The 17,495-nt window shown below is 44.1% G+C and overlaps 1 protein-coding gene across 1 annotated transcript in view; it reads right to left on the bottom strand.

Moving 5' to 3' along the window:
* LOC118393541 (serine/arginine repetitive matrix protein 4) overlaps nucleotides 1–12,133 on the bottom strand; it is an 80,087-nt gene extending 67,954 nt beyond the window's left edge. Inside the window, exon 1 of the mRNA XM_052461842.1 lies at nucleotides 11,272–12,133. Coding sequence (XP_052317802.1) covers nucleotides 11,272–11,459 — 188 coding nt within the window. The 5' untranslated portion in view covers nucleotides 11,460–12,133. The remainder of the gene's footprint in view (nucleotides 1–11,271) is intronic.
* Between the last annotated feature and the right edge of the window lie 5,362 nt (nucleotides 12,134–17,495).

Raw genomic sequence — 17,495 nt, 5'->3', positions numbered from 1 at the left:
GAAAATAACCTTCCCCTGTTGAAGAAAATAAAAATAAAGAAAGCAGTCCTAGCCCATAGCAGTTACATAATTATTCTAATCCTCACACTACCTTATTAAGCATATTAGCTAAGCTTTTTTCCAATGAGCCATACATGCTTGTTTGGAATGTGCCATTCTGCCTTGCTGTCACATGTCCATTAGTTTGGGTAGTGTGTGTGTTTAAGGGGGGTGGTTAGGAATACTGAACAGTAACGATTTCAGTTGAAGGGAAAATGACCACTGCTACATCCTGACAATGTTAATGATGTTGCTGCATATGTGTGAGGAATGTGTCTCGAGCATAATTTTACATGTTGAGACCAGAATAAGGGGATGGGTGTGTGGCGAAGAAAGGCTAAAGACACCATCACTCTCGCACGGACTCCCGCCAGTTCTTGTGCACTACTTGTTTCATTGTGTTCATTTGTTTGTCAATGTTTATCAATGCCCCGTGAAATGTATATTCATTTGTAAAGTTATTGTTAATCCCAACCTATTCCCCCATTAATTTAGAATGTTTGGTTATAGAAAAAAAACTATGCAATCAGATAGTTCCGATAAAGTGCTCAATGGAACTTGACCAAAACAATGGATATGACATGGAAATGTGTGGGGCAGACCCGGCACCAGGATAAAGTGAAATGATTTAATGTTAGTGACGAGGGTTCGACTTTGATAAGTTTGCATTGTTATAATGGCTCTTCAATCGCTTCTGGTGTCTGTTCAACAACCACAAAGAAAATATTGTGCGGACCAAGCAAGAAATCTGCAAGTAGGGACTGGCTTTAGTTCGCAAGCTGACAGACAGAGAAAATAACCTCAAACAAAACTTTGAGGGTCCTCAGATCTGTTCTATTGGTTTGTCTGTCTGTCTCCAGTGTTTAAACCTGTTGTAAATACTGTGTGTGCCTTAAATGGCACCCTATTCCATACATAGTGCCCTGGTCAATAGTGGTGCACTACACTCACCCCATAGGATAACCCTTTTTGGTTCCAGGTATAACCATTTGGATTCCATGTAGATCCCTCTGTGGAAAGGGTTTTACTTGGATCCAAAAGGGTTCTACTAGGAACCAGCACGGGATCATCAAAAGGTTCCTCATATGGGGACAATCGAAGAAGCCTTTAGGTTCTAAATAAATAAATAAAAAAATTCTAAGAGTGTACACAGGGAATACAGTTCAATTTGGGACGGATACATTTTTTTCTACCCTCCTCGTCCTTCAGACCTGAATTGGCCACTGGGGAGATGCGCTGTCAAGCTATTATGCAGGATTTTTCTGGATTTTCCAATATGTCGACTCAGAGTGTATGTATTTTTAATGAGTCTTGGGTCTCTGTGCAATCTATTTGGCTAGGAGTCATTCCACTGCACAGTCATTATGAGTGATGGTGCTGCTGTACCTTGTGGAACGTTCCAGTTGGAACTGGCAATAACTATGTGTGCATCCCAAATGGCAACCTATTCCCTTTATAGGGCACTACTTTTGACCGGGGCCCCATGGGTGTAGTCAGAATGGTAATAATGTGCCCTGGTCAAAAGTAGTGCACTATAAAGGGAAATAGGTGACATTTGGGACACAAACCATCATCTCTCATCATCTGTCTTTCCTCAAAGCACTGCTGATCTTATTACAATTAATACTTTCTCAGCATTCACGTTTACTGGAGATCTGTCCAACACGACAGTTTCATTGCATTACAAATGGGAGTCTGACGCAAATGTGTTTCTTAACGATGAGTTGACAGCCATTAAAAAACACATTCCCAGATCTTAATTATGACAAAGTGGTGGAAAGTAGGTTGGTTTATTGACACGTTTCATCTGTTGCGGTTCAAGACATTTCCCTAATCCCACCTAATCTCGGTTAACCTGGAACTAAAATCTTGTGTAACTTGGTCAGATGCTCGATTAGGTTCTGGTGGGGAGCATCTTAGAAATTGAGTTGGAGACTCTCAGCCAAAGCATATTTTCAACTGTGTTTCTCATCCATCGAAGCGATGTTTTAGCACCGCCTTCGCCTGATCCTGATACGTCTAAATAACCAATGACAAAAACCCAAGACTCGGAAGTAATGCTGCTCATTATCTCACGCATTCCATAGCATGCCGACAGATCTACTGTATCAGTTATGTTTAGGTAGTCTGTCCAGGAGAGATTAAATCTCAGCCAATCCCTTTCCACTTTACATTAGTTTACCATGCTGTTACCGTGGGAGCAGTGCTCGGGAGGAAGTGATGTGTGTAAGGGCCCTGTGCAATGTTTCAATGGAATGGTTTATCAGAGGATAGTGAGTATCGTGCTTTCTCCCAATGCAGTGCTGCTATCTCTCCCTCTCTCTCATCCTCTCCTCTCCTCTCGCTCTCGTTAACTCCCCCATGGCACGGGTCACACCCAATGATTTATATATACAGTGCCTTGCGAAAGTATTCGGCCCCCTTGAACTTTGCGACCTTTTGCCACATTTCAGGCTTCAAACATAAATATATAAAACTGTATTTTTTTGTGAAGAATCAACAACAAGTGAGACACAATCATGAAGTGGAATGACATTTATTGGATATTTCAAACTTTTTTAACAAATCAAAAACGGAAAAATTGGGCGTGCAAAATTATTCAGCCCCTTTACTTTCAGTGCAGCAAACTCTCTTCAGAAGTTCAGTGAGGATCTCTGAATGATCCAATGTTGACCTAAATGACTAATGATGATAAATACAATCCACCTGTGTGTAATCAAGTCTCCGTATAAATGCACCTGCACTGTGATAGTCTCAGAGGTCCGTTAAAAGCGCAGAGAGCATCATGAAGAACAAGGAACACACCAGGCAGGTCCGAGATACTGTTGTGAAGAAGTTTAAAGCCGGATTTGGATACAAAAAGATTGCCCCAGGGATGTACTGGGCAGTACGCACTACCCAAGCAGTTGCCATACTAAGCGGTGATGTAGCCAGTCAAGATACTCTCAAGTTGTCAAATGTTTTTGAGAATCTGAGGGCCAATGCCAAATATTTTCAGCCTTCTGAGGGGGAAGAGGCATTGTTGTGCCCTCTTCATGACTGTGTGGGTGTGTTTGGACCATGATCGGTCCTTAGTGATGTGGAAACCGAGGAACTTGATGCTCTTGACCCACTCCACTACAGCCCCGTCGATGTGAATGGAGGTGTACTCAGCCCTCCATTTCCTGTAGTCCACGATCAGCTCCTTAGTCTTGCTGACATTGAGGGAGAGGTTGTTGTACTGGCACGACATTGCCAGGTCTCTGACCTCCTCCTTGTAGGCTCTCATTGGAGTCAGTGATCAGTTCTACCACCGTTTTGTTGTCAGCAAACTTAATGATGGAGTCATGCACGGCCACGCAGTCATGGGTGAACAGGGAGTACAGGAGGGGACTAAGCACAGACCCATGAGAGACCCCTGTGTTGAGGGTTAACGTTGTTGATGTGTTGTTGCCCACCCTCATCACCTGGGGGATCCAGTTGCAGAGGGAGGTAATTAATCCTAACCTTAGGTTAATGACGAGCTTGGAGGGCAACATGGTGTTGAACGCTGAGCTGTAGTCAATGAACAGCATTCTCAAGTAGGTGTTCCTTTTGTCCAGGTGGGAAATGACAGTGTGGAGTGCAATAGAGATTGCATCAACTGTGGATTGGAGTGGGTCCAGGGAGTGGGTCCATGACCAGCCTATTAAAGCATTCCATGGCTGCAGATGTGAGTGCTACGGGGAGTAGTCATTTAGACAGGTTACCTTGACGTTCTTGGGCACAGGGACTGTGGTGGTCTGCTTGAAACATGTAGATATTAAAGACTGGATCTGGGAGAGGTTGAAAATGTCAGTGAAGACACATGCCAGCTTGCCTGTTTAAAGGTCTTACTCACATTGGCTACGGAGAGCGTGATCACACAGTCAGAACAGCTGGTGCTCTCATGCATTGTTCAGTGTTGCTTGCCTCGAAGAGAGCATAGAAGGCATTTAGCTTGTCTGATAGGTTCGCATCACTGTGCAGCTCGTGGCTGAGTTTCCCTTTGTAATCTGTTATAGTTTGCAAGCCGTGCCACATCCGACGAGTATCAGAGCTATCGGATAAATCCCAGGTGAATAATACCAGGGCTTGCGTATACACATCATTGGTCACACCATGCAAGTGACCTTTAGTGACACCCACTGAGTCTTCTGACCACTATAGAACAGGCCATAAAATGCTCCGATCATGATCAATTTAAGTACTTCAAGGAAAAGTAAAAGAAGAAACGTTTTGACCCTTAGATCTTCAGGATTGTCACATATTTTTGCTATACTCAAGTTGAGCACTTTGCAATATGTCCGAAATCAAATTGAGGTGTGAATGTAAGCTTTCCTTGGTTTAGGGCGCATTGTGAGACCAAATGTGGGCTATTTACTCCCTTTATGTCATAATTGTGCTGTGCTAGAGCTCAAGATTTCAAATATTGTCTTTAACGCTTAATTATCATCTTGGCAAATTGTCTTTGGCATACAGCAGAGCAATTCGCCGCTGGTTGTATGTTCTGCGGCAGATAAGAACATGTGCAGAGACCTAGTCTTCTTTGGATTATGAAGATCTAATAGGAAACAATGACCAGATTTCCCTCTACCCTTAAACCACTGCAAGATTAGTCATAATGAATATCTCAAAGGAAGAAGTCATACCTTCAATTTAATGCAATATCAGTAAAGGACAAATGATATTCATCCCTTCTCTTACCCTCTTAATTTCGTCATTATTAAGTTTATTCCACTATACACATTTTACTGTGGGGTCATAACCTGTTTTAAACTGAGAAAAATGAATTGATGTGCACATCGGAAACTGGAACATTTATTTATACATAATAGTATAATGACTTGGAGTGGAGTTAACATTGCCGCAAATTGCCAGACTCAAAATAGGTTTAACTCACGATGACACTAGAATGCTTTCACTCACATTTCTGACAGTAAGGTATGACTCTTCACCGGTCTCTGTCTCTCTCTCTCTCTCTCTCTCTCTTGTCCTCTATCTCTCTCTCGCTCTTGTCTCCCTCTCTGTCCACGTCTCTCTCTCTCTCACTCCCTCCCCTACCTCCCTCCCTCGTCCCTCCCTCGTCCATCCCTGCCTCACGTCTCTCTCTCTCTCCCTCCCTCCCCTACCTCCCTCCCTCGTCCCTCCCTCGTCCATCCCTGCCTCACGTCTCTCTCTCTCTCCCTCCCTCCCCTACCTCGTCCCTCCCTCATCCATCCCTGCCTCACTCTCTCTCTTTGACACTCATTATACTTCTCCCTGCGGCCTACTCCACTACATAAAGTATTGAGCGCCAATGCCAATTTATTAAAAGTCCAGCTAGATTTGCCCCTCCGTCCCTCTCTTACTCTCTCTCTCCTTTTACTCTCTTTACTTCTCTTTTGGTCTGTCTCACTCCCTCTCTTTCTGTCTCTCTATGTATCTCTCTTTATTTCAAATGTATTTCTCTTTCCCTTTCTGCCTATACTTATATGGCTTTTTAGTCACATTATTCCCTACCTCTCTGTCTGTGAATGTCGTTGTGCAAGCAAGCACAATGGCCCACAGTTGATCGCTCTCTTTTATATACAAAGTGCCTCACTCATTCACTCTCTCTCTCTCTCTCTCTCTCTCTCTCTCTCTCTCTCTCTCTCTCTCTCTCTCTCTCTCTCTCTCTCTCTCTCTCTCTCTCTCTCTCTCTCTCTCTCTCTGGAGAAGGAAATTGGTAGAGTCCTTGGGTACACAATCACCTTTGAGTAAGCAGCATCAAACTTCTTCACTTTGTCATAGAGGATTAATACGTAGGTGGTTCAATGTCAAAAAAAATTGTCTGAGTTTTATACATTTCCAACCCCAACGAGAACATATGGTTCTGAGAAGGCTAGAGAATGTCTCAGCGGGTTAGAGATTGTAGTCTATATCAACGTGTCAGTTAAGGACATACGGTATGTCTTCTTTTCCCTTATTTTATGCCAGCAGCATACCACCTTGCATCCCACTGCTGGCTTGCTTCTGTAGGAGGCTCCGTTTCCTCTGGTCTAAATAGCCCAATTCCCCAGGGCAATGATTGGGGACATTGCCCTGTGTATGGTGCTGTCTTTCGGATGGGACATTAAACAGGTGTCCTGACTCTCTGTGGTCACTAAAAATGGCACTTATTGTAAGAGTAGGGGTGTTAACCCCAGTGTCCTGGCTAATTTCCAATCTTACCATCATGGCAACCTAATCATCCCCAGCTTCCAGTTGACTCATTTATCCCCCTCCTCTCCCCTGTAACTATTCCCCAGGTTGTTGTTGTAAATGAGAATGTGTTCTCAATCAACTTACCTGGTAAAATAAGGGTTTATACACTTCAGTTTCTATAAACTACGTTTATATAGAAGCTGGTATACTGACAGACTGGAACAAATCTTTCATGGTACCTATGCTAGTAGAGCGCAGCCTTTAAATGTCACGAGACTCTTTAAATATCAATATGTTTGATTTTTACACAAAAGTGCACTGTGAGCTGACAAATGGCAAACTCACCAGCCCATAATTATTATTATTTTTTACATATCTCCAAATTAAATATAGTTGTCAAAGCTTTGTCAGAATTATTGCAGAGGGCCCATTTAAAACACTCAGCCCCATCGGCTACGTCAGTCACTCTTCACAAAGACTTCACACCCGTTTTCGTCATTTTTTCCTTTCACAAGGAGCTTGGTATGTATGAATGAAACATTTCACTCAAGAGCCCACAGCATCACTTGAAAGCAGAAAAAAATTATTGGGAAATCAAGGCCAAGTTAGACCATGGTTAAAAAGTGGGTGGACTACAGTAGCTAAGTGGAACCGTAATATATCTAAAAAAAAAAATAATAATAATAAATATACTCAAACAAAACCAATCATAGACTCAAGAGACAACTCCACAATATACATGTATTGAACATAGTCTAAAAACGTTGTGCCATTGTGGTCTACTGAAAGGGTTAAATGTGTCTCTCTCCTCTCCTCTCATCCTGTGAAATACTGCTGTTAGATTATGGAGGAATTACTGCGAAGAACCCCCCTGGGGACGAGCGTATCAGCTGCTCTACAGCTCTGTAGCATAGCAGCTCAACCCTGAGCATTTCTATACTTTGAGAGAGTCCACAGAGGAGAAAATACAGGGCCTGGGTATCAGCCACTCTACAGCTCTGTACTGTACCATAGCAGCACAGCCAGGAGCATTCCAGCCCAACACCATGGAAATCCAACCTGTCCCAGCAATACTGCACAGAGTGGCTTAGCACCACAGTGGCCTCAGAGTCATAACATAAGGAGAATGTCAACGAGTCAATGTATGTACAGGTATAGATTCAGCAGCATCTATACGTACAGACACGAGCAAGCTGTGTTCCACAGTTACCATTAAATGCTTCAATGTAGCATGATATTCAATGATAATCTGAACAACCTCCAAATTCACAGCCATGTTAAATAATGTGTCAGGGAAGAGACTCCAGCTTGATTTGATTCAATGTTAAAGGCCATGTAAAAAAATCAATAATGGAATTGAATCCCGTCTGTTGAAAGAACTGTACATGATACAGACTTTGTCCCAAATGACACCCCTATTCTCTACATAGTGCACAACTTTCGACCAAGGCCCATATGGGTGTCATTTGGGACGCATATACAGAGCCAGGGCTTGACTCCGGCAGCACCACCTCGTACATCATTGAATCATCTTTGTCATGTTGTTCAGACTAGAGCAGCTTCTCCCCAGAAAGTACTACTGCCTCTGGTCTAGCTACATCTGAGACAGGGCGTATTCCCTGTTCATTTACAGCTACGCTGAGTCTGCATCCATGCGTGTTAGAACGTGTATCCCCTCTCTATGCTTTTCGATGCAAGAGGGAGTAGTTCCACTGGTCTAGAGCTGAGAGAAGTGTTCCTATCCCGCCTCTGTATCAATGTCCATTCACGTGTATATGCCTCTGTGTCAGAGTGTTTCCCCTATGCCTTCGGATGCAACAGCAGTTCATCCCTACTTCATATACTGTACAGGCTACGCTGTAGCTGTTTCTTTGTGAGTTAGCAAGTGTATCCCCAATGCCTTTGGATGCAATCTCTCCCAATCCCTTAGCTCTCATTTCCTTTCCTCGTTAGGGCAGCATCTGTTGAGGGCTGAGGTAAGAGTCTTGCCCCCCCGCTACTCTTCCCACAGCTCCCCTAGCTTGCCATCTGCCTCAGTGCTGGACAAGTGTCCGTTAACTCCTGCAAACACACACAAACGAGCCCCACACAGGCATTCAGGTCAGACACACAAACCACCACAATCCCCCAACTCTGAACCACATCGGCCTGTGTTTTTTATGAAGAGAGCTCCTGAACAAAACAGCTTGCAGGGCTATAATAGCTAAGGGCGTGACCCTCCAGCTGCAGAGCTAGTAACCTCATCCCTCCCTCTGCCAACCCGTGTGAAAAAGAGGGGAAGACTGGGAGGAGCGAGGGAGGACAATGGAAGAGGGGAAAAGAGAGAGGAGAGAGGAAAGAAGAGAGGGGGAGAAGAGATGGAATGACCAGCTCTAATTACTGCTCTGTGACTCTCAAGCGCCAGTAACCCTGGAAGAAGGAAAAGACAGAGAGAAGAATGAAAAAATAAATGGAAAATAAAAGGGGGGGAAGGAGGAGGAAGGGAAGACGCTGATTAAACTTAAACATCTCTCTCTATCTGCCTCCCCTCTTCCCGCTCTTCCCCCTTCTTCCCTCACTGTCACTGCCCTGGAGTTGACTAGGATTGTTCATCACCCCTCGGTTATACACCGTGAATAATGATGTTTCTCTGCGAGGGACAGGGAGAGAGAGGAAGGGGAAGAGGGCGGTAGTATAGAGCGAGATTAATGATTCAACTTATAATTATTCAGTAACTGGTTACACAGCCTTTTCTAGTTTACTAAACTGTTCAGTCAATGTATTACCTGAACTTAACATTTTTAGTTGGCTGCAACTGGAGAAAACTTAGGTTAGGGACACCCAAAGTGCTTCTTTTTTTTATTTGTATTTTTTTGTACATATTTGACACACATTGACATATAGGATGACATTGCGCATGTTCATTAATACCGTAATTACTATTCAACACCTGGGATTTGAACTCACAACCTCTTGATTCAAAGCATTCCTATCTTCCAGCTACACCATGTTGTGAGTTCAAATCCCAGGGGAGGACATGTTGAATAATCATTTGTGTATAAATAGGCCTGGGCCTGGGGCTATGTGTTCTGTCGGGTTAAGCATTCCCCAGTTACCGTCAGAACACGGCAGAACATCATCAGCATACATACAGCACACAGGTAGGATGCTTCTCCACCCATCTACAATCTCCTTGTGTTGTCTTTGTGCATTGTTCTATCTCATTACATTACACTACACATTCTGCCAGAGCACATTAGACCATTTCACTCCGCTCTGCCTGTGCTATAGACCTGGGGAGAATCTAGTAAGGAAAAATAGGGAGGAAGATGGAGAGGGAGAGTGAGAGAGGGAGGGAGAGAGCGAGAAAGAGGGAGAAAACAATTAAGAGTGTCAGCCTAGGTTCTAGCTGGCTGGTTGGAGCTGAATTAACAACATTAGTTAGCTAGTTGTAAATCTGTCTGTCATCTCCCCTCTCCGCGCGAAGCTTGCGTCAATGTCAATGTCATTCAGAGCCAGCCCCTCCAGAGGAGATGAGAGAAGAGGAGAGGCAGAGACGCTGCTGGAGGACGTGCTTTATGGAAGGGCTCAAACAGAAGAGACAACCTCTTTAGTCTCCTCTAAAGCTGGGCATTATAATGACACTGCTCAGTTCAACTCAGAGAATTGGGTCCTTTCTGAATATATTGTGTCTTATAAGCCCATGTTAGATGAGTGATGGTATATTTGGGGGATTTAAATATATATGTATATATATATATATCCAGAAATAGTGAGAGAACTGTCTTTCCCATTTTGATTGGGACAGACAGTGAATTGGCTGGCTATGAAGACGTTACATTGTCAGTTGCATTGTCTGTTTCATATTCAAACACACAAAATAACCTTTAATCGAGCCACAGGTTGACAAACGACAAACTAAATACTCAGAGCAATACAGTATCACTCATTTTGTGAATGAGGAATAGCCTCTTAAAAGGATAAGTTACATCCACCAATGACCTATTTCATGGTTCAATGTGCCTGTTCCCCACACATGTTGCATATGAGGTGCAATGAACCATCATAATCCCCATTAAAATAAGATTCAGCAATGATGGTGGGTGTCAAAACAATACAATAATTATTGTAATATATGCCATTTAGCAGACACTTTTATCCAAAGTGATTTACAGTAGTGCAAGCACGTGTTTTCATACAGGTGGCCCCAGCAGGAATTGAATCCACAATCCTGACATTTCAAGCGCTGTGCTCAGGGTGAGGGATAAAGTTGCTAGCGCTGGGGGATCGTGGCTGATTGTTGAGGACGGGAGCGGGGAAAACAGGAAGAGCGGGACAAGAGGAGGAGAGAGAGACAATAGATCAAATGTGATACACTGATGTCACATATCTCTCTCTCCCTGTCTGTTTCCACCCTGCCTGCCTGTCTGCTCTGAGGGCTGATCGTAGAGGATAACCTTTGCAATGATGAAAATGGGCATGAATAGATAACACACACACACACACACACACACACACACACACACACACACACACACACTGACAAGGGGCATGAATACATAACACACGGCGGTGGCACTTCACAGAGAGGCAGCAACATACGGCCACCATGCCACTGGAGGGGACGTGGCTGACATTAGAGGCTCGGAGAGAGAAGAGAAGACATGCACGTAACCTTTAAAAGCCTGCCTGGGACAATTATACTGTAGCCACTGTCATGTTTACATGGCGTGTCTGCTGTGAGGGATTCCCTTTATGTGATATAATCCTTTATTTACATATGATATGTTAAATGCATGAAATTAAAATGCCCTTGAAATCCCCCAAAACAGTTAGATTATTAGATTATTATTCATGTGTTTCTTGATGTTGGACAGTGCTGTGTGCACATAGCTACAAGAAATCCGACCACCTGCTTCATTTAAAATCGAATCACCTGCTTGCTAGCTATCATCATATATATGCACTATTCTAAGATAAGCCAAGGCACAAATATAACTTGAATTCAGAGAGCTATAGATGTGTTCAATACAAAACAAAGGATAAAATAACGAGTTACAGTAGGAGAGGTAGCGGGATACAGTAACTGACCTGATAACCTTCCTACTGGCGGTGATGCTTGCCACGATGATGCTCTCTGGTCTCGGTGTGGCCACAGCTTTAAACGTCCCCTTCCAGAACTTCTCAAAGAGCTGCTTCTCCCCCTGGTGCTCCAGGCTGGCCATGCTGTCTGCTGTCCCCAGGGAGAGAGGGCTGCAGGGAGCCAGGGAGAGAGCCATGGAGGGCTGGGAATGGGGGTCCAGGGCTTCCCTGGAGATGGAGTCTCGACGAGTGAGACTTCACATAGACTGTAACACACGACCAGCAAAAATACACACTGTGTTGCTGAGCGGACCTAGTGCTCTGGAGCTGTCCAAGTACTGAATCCACACAGGGAAGAGCAACAGGATAACACACATCAAACAGCCAACCCTTTCTCTCTCTGGTAGAGTAGGCCAGTGTGTCAGTGCTCAGTGCGGCTCCTCTCCTCTGGTCTCCTCTCTTCTGATTTCTTCTACGGGGGGAGCATGTGAACCAAGCAGGACAAGACAAAGGCTGTTTCTGCTGCTGCCACAACGTCAGGCTGCTTTTTGTTCTCTCAGAGGGGGGTTAGCATTTCTCCTCCTCTGTTCCTCAGTCACAGCTGCTGCTTCCGCTCTGCTCTGTGTTCTGTAGCACTCTTCAGTTAGAGCAGGCATGGAGTCATATGCGATACAGCAGAAGCATTCTCTCCGGTCAGAGCCAAGGAGCCAGTGACGAACGGAATGTGTGACAGAGTGTTTCTCAACACACCAGCACGTGGATGAGTTCTGAGAGCTGAGGCGAGTGTTTCGCTGACTGTGTATGTCTGAGTTTGTGGGCGCGCAGGGTCATGAGTGAGTGTGAGTGTGTATGTATGCGTGTGTTCTGTACGAGCGGTGTGTGTTCAAAGCGACTGAGGAGCCTAGCTGACTGCTGCTTGTTTTGTCTCTCTCAGACTGTGACGTTGTGTTGGGAGGCTGGGATAGGTCAAGGAGAGTAAATCAAATCAAATCAAATCAAATTTTATTGTCACATACACATGGTTAGCAGATGTTAAATGCGAGTGTAGCGAAATGCTTGTGCTTCTAGTTCCGACAATGCAGTGATACACCATGTGTATCCTCTCTCTCTCTCTCTCTCTCTCTCTCTCTCTCTCTGTCTCTGTCTGTCTGTCTGTCTGTCTGTCTGTCTGTCTGTCTGTCTGTCTGTCTGTCTGTCTGTCTGTCTGTCTGTCTGTCTGTCTCTCCCCTCCTATTATCTTACCAATTCTTCTTTGCCTCATTGTTCCGTCACCTTACTTTCATTATCTTACTCAGTGTCTCTCTTTCAGTCTCTCCCTGCCTCTCTCCCTCCCTCCGTCTCTGCTTCTCTCCCTCTGTGTCTTGGACAAAAGGCCAAGCTGGTTCCGGCCATCAGCATAACAAAAGGCTGGGTCTGCGGGGGGCAGCTGGTGCATGTGCCTGACGCAATGCCCCAAGGGATCAGATTTTTCCCCAGAAAGCCTACACGGCCATACATAACATAACCCTACACATCACATTACAGAAAAACAGTGTTTCCCCAGCTATCATAGACAGCCCAACTCTTCCAGCTACACAACGCAATACACCACACCACAACACCCCCTGCCCTCCCTCTCTCGTCTCTGCTCTTTCTACGGATATATTTGCAATCTGATAAATCATGTATTGTTGTATAGGCATAAGGATTAAATATAGATTGTACTTTGACAGTGATGATACATTTGAATGTTTATGATAAAGGAATGCACTGAAAGCAATACATTTCAGGTAGTAAAACTCACATTTATTGCTTGACAATCACCAGAGGCTTTTCTAAGTTCTAGGCACACAATGGAAGAAAACTTTAAACAATCATGTGTTATTTGGCTTAACCCATGTATTCATTTTGTACTCGACACCCAACACGTTATGACTCTAAAATACTTTTACTAGGTCAAAGAATATTTGTAACGTGCACCGAATACAACAGGTGTAGGTAGGCCTTACCGAAATGCTTACTTACATACAAGCCCTTAAACAACAATGCAGTTTAAAATAAAATAAGAGTTAAGAAAATATTTACCAAATAAACTAAAGTAAAAAAAGAAAAAGAAAAGAACAATGAGGCTACATACAGGGGGTATCGGAACCGAGTCAATGTACCTCGAAAGGTTAGTCGAGGTAATTAAGATCATATGTACATGTAGGTAGAGGTAAAGTGACTATGCACAGACAATAAACAGCGAGCAGCAACAGTGTAAAAAAGGGGGGGGAGTCAATGCAAATAGTCCCAGTTGCCATTTGATTTGCTGTTCAGCAGTCTTATGGCTTGGGGATAGAAGCTGGAAAGAAGCCTTTTGGACCTAGACTTGGCACTCCCGTACCACTTGCCGTGCAGTAGCAGAGAGAACAGTCTATGACTAGGGCTCTTTGGCAATTTTTAGGGCCTTCCTCTGACAACGCCTGGTGTAGAGGTCCTGGATGGCAGGAAACTTGGCCCCAGTGATGTACTGGGCTGTACGCACTACCGTCTGTAGCGCCTTGCGGTTGCCATACCAGGCGGTGATGCAACCAGTGCAACCATGCTCTCGATGGTGCAGCTTTAGAACATTTTAAGGAGCTGAGGACCCATGCCAAATCTTTTTGAGGGGAATATACATTGTCGTGCCCTCTTCACAACTCCATTGGTGTGTTTGGACCATGATAGTTAGTTGGCAATGTGATCACCAAGGAACTTGAAGCTCTCAACCTGCTCCACTACAGCCCCATCGATGAGAACCGGGGCCCTCTATTTCCTGTAGTCCACGATCATTTCCTTTGTCTTTATCACGTTGAGGGAGAAGTTGTTGTCCTGGCACCACACAGTTAGGTATCTGACCACTTCCCGATAGGCTGTTTCATTGTTATTGGTGATCAAGCCTACCACTATTGTGTCGTCGGCAAACTTAATGAATGTGTTGGAGTTGTGCTTGGCCAGGCAGTCATGGGTGTACAGGGAGTACAGGAGGGGACTAAGCACGCATGCCTGAGGAGCCCCCGTGTTGAGGATCAGTGTGGCATATGTGTTGTTGCCTACCCTTACCACCTGGGGGCGGCCTGTCAGGAAGTCCGGGATCCAGTTGCAGAAGGTGTTTCGTTCCAGGGTCCTTAGCTTAGTGATGAGCTTCGTGTCAGGATTTGGTCAGGATTGTTCCGGTTTTGGCCACTAGATGCCCCCATTGTGCTTTTTGACCCTTTTGTTTTCCCTTGTTTCCAGTTATTATTTGCACATGTGCCTTGTTTCCCGTGAATGTATTTAAACCCTTAGTTTTCCTTAGTTCTTTGCTCTGTGTTTGAATGTTAGCATCCAGCGGTGCTGTGAATATTTGTTGCTCCAATTGGACTCTCTTGTAGTACTCTGTTTTTGTTATAGTTTATTTATTTTTGATTATCTTTTGAGGCTTTTTTCTGCTGTACCTACCACCTTGTGGATTTACCTTTTGACTTGGAGGATTACCTTTTTCTCTTGGAATTTCTTTTGACGTTGTGGATTTATATTTTTGCCTGAAGAACTTTCCTTTTTACTTTATTAAAACACTGTCTCAAGTACTGCTGTGTCTGCCTCATCATCTGGGTTCTATCGACTATTAGTGGCTCAGTTTGCTAAGTGACTGTTTCTCACACCGGAGACCTGAGTTCGTAACCGGGTCTTGACACTTCGAGGAGACTATGATGTTGAACGCTGAGCTGTAGTCCATGGACAGCATTCTCACATAGGTGTTCCTCTTGTCCAGGTGGGAAAGGGCAGTATGGAGTGCAATAGAGATTGTGTCATCTTGGTGTTCTTGGGCACAGGGAATATGGTGGTCTGCTTGAAACCTGTTGGTATTACAGACTTGGCCAGGGACAGGTTGAAAATGTCAGTGAACACACTTGCCAGTTGGTCAACGCGGCCTTGTGAATGTTGACCTGTTTAAAGGTCTTACTCACATCAACTACAGCGAGTGTGATCATACAGTTGTCAGGTACAGCTGGCGCTCTCATGCATGCTTCAGTGCTGCTTGCCTCGAAGCATGCATAAAAGTCATTTAGCTCGTCTGGTAGGCTCGTGTCACTGGGCAGCTCTTGGCTGGGCTTCCCTTTGTAGCCCGTAATAGTTAACACTCCCTGCCACATCCGACAAGCGTCGAAGCCGGTGTAGTAGGATTCAATCTTAGTCCTGTATTGACACTTTGCCTGTTTGATGGTTCATTGGAGGGCATAGCGGGATTTCTTATAGGCGTCCGGGTTCCGCTTCATGAAAGCAGCAGCTCTATACCGTTCATCTCAGTGCAGATGTTGCCGGTAATCTATGGCTTCTGGTTGTGGTATGTACGTACTGTCACTCTGGGGACGACATCATCATTGCACTTATTGATGGAGCCGGTGACTGATGTGGTATACTCCTCAATGCCATCGGATGAATCCCAGAACATATTTCAGTCTGTGCTAGCAAAACAGTCCTGTAGCTTAGCATCTGCATTATCTGACCACTTCTTTATTGACCGAGTAACTGGTACTTCCTGCTTTAGTTTGTGCTTGTAAGCAGGAATCAGGTGGATATAATTATGGTCATATTTGCCAAATGGAGGGCAAGGGAGAGCTTTGAAAGTGTCTCTGTGTGTGGAGTAAAGGTGGTGTAGAGTTTTTTTTTACTCTGGTTGCACATTGTAACATGCTGGTAAATATTAGGTCATATAGATTTAAGTCCCCAGCCACTAGGAGCACCGCCTCTGGATGAGCATTTTCTTATTTGCTTAAGACCTTTGCAGCTCGTTGAGTGCGGTCTTAGTGCCAGCATCGGTTTGCGGTGGTAAATAGACAGCTACAAAAAATATAGATAACTCCCTTGGTAAATAGTGTGGTCTACAGCTTCTCATGAGATACTCTACCTCAGGTGAACAAAACCTTGAGACTTCCTTAATATTAGATTTCGCGCACCAGCTGTTATTGACAAATAGACACAGACTTGTCTTACCAGAGGCAGCTGTTCTGTCTTGCCGATGCACGGAAAACCCAGCCAACTGTATATTATCCATGTCGACGTTCAGCTACGACTAGGTAAAGCAAGATATTACAGTTTTTAAGGTCCCGTTGGTAGGATAGTCTTGAACAGAGCTCATCAAGTTTATTATCCAATGATTGTACGTTGGCCAATAGGAAGGACGGTGGAGGGGGGTTACCCACTCGCCAACTAATTCTCATAAGGCACCCGGACCTGTGTCCCCTGTATCTGCATCTTTTCTTCATGTGAATGATGGGGATTTGGGCCTGGTCCGGTATCTGCAGTAAATCCTTCGCATCCGCATTAAATAAAAAATATTTGTCCAGTTCAAGGTGAGTAGTTGCTGTTCTGATATCCAGAAGCTATTTTTGGTCATAAGAGATGGTGGAAGAAACATTATGTACAAAATTAATTACAAACAACGCAAAAAACCCCACTTAAAATAACTTAGTAAAGAGCCTGTAAAATGGCAGCCATCTCTTCCAGTGCCATTATAGTGTCAGAGATACAGTATGTTAGATAGATAGAAACAAAACACAAAAAAGTGTCCTTCCATTGTGTTCATATAACTGTTTAGAACAGGCAGGTGTTAGCTATGACTTTACCCACTTTCTAGACCCCCTTTTGCTCTACAGACTTTTGCTCAGTTAAAAATGGGGATGACAATATTTTGCCCTGGCCTGGTTTCAGGGCTCTAAATAAAAAACAATGGAATTGGTAGCACTGGTGCAAAAAGTTAAGAACACCACATACATTTTTTAAATTGATTGAGCCTTTATGAATCCTACTTACTTTTGAATCACAAACTATTTGTAATTATGTTCCGGCACCCCGAACATCCACTCAACAAAAATGTTTGCCCCGCTGCTGAATCTAGTTGAGTATCCCTGGCATAGATTCTACAAGTGTCTGGAACTCTGAACTTCCCCAAGAATTCCATCACTTGGTGTTTTGTTGATAATGATGGAAAAATGTATCAGGTGCTACTCCAGAATCTCCCATAAGTGTTGAATTGGGTTGAGATCTGGTGACTGAGACACACACAGCCTTTAAACCCCCTATGCTCATTTGAGACCCCTCTTTCAAAGTCACTGAGATCTCTTATTCTAGCCATGCTACACTCTTAGAAAAAAAGGATTTCAAAAGGGTTGTTTGAATTTCCCAATAGGAAAATCATTTTTGGTTCCAGGTGGAAGAACCCTTTCGGGTTACATGTAGAACTCTCTGTG

Source organism: Oncorhynchus keta, chromosome 14 (genome assembly GCF_023373465.1).
Source record: "Oncorhynchus keta strain PuntledgeMale-10-30-2019 chromosome 14, Oket_V2, whole genome shotgun sequence".
NCBI classification, from domain to species: Eukaryota; Metazoa; Chordata; class Actinopteri; order Salmoniformes; family Salmonidae; genus Oncorhynchus; species Oncorhynchus keta.
Note: the sequence above shows the minus strand (reverse complement) of the source record. Positions and strands in the feature narration are given on the sequence as shown.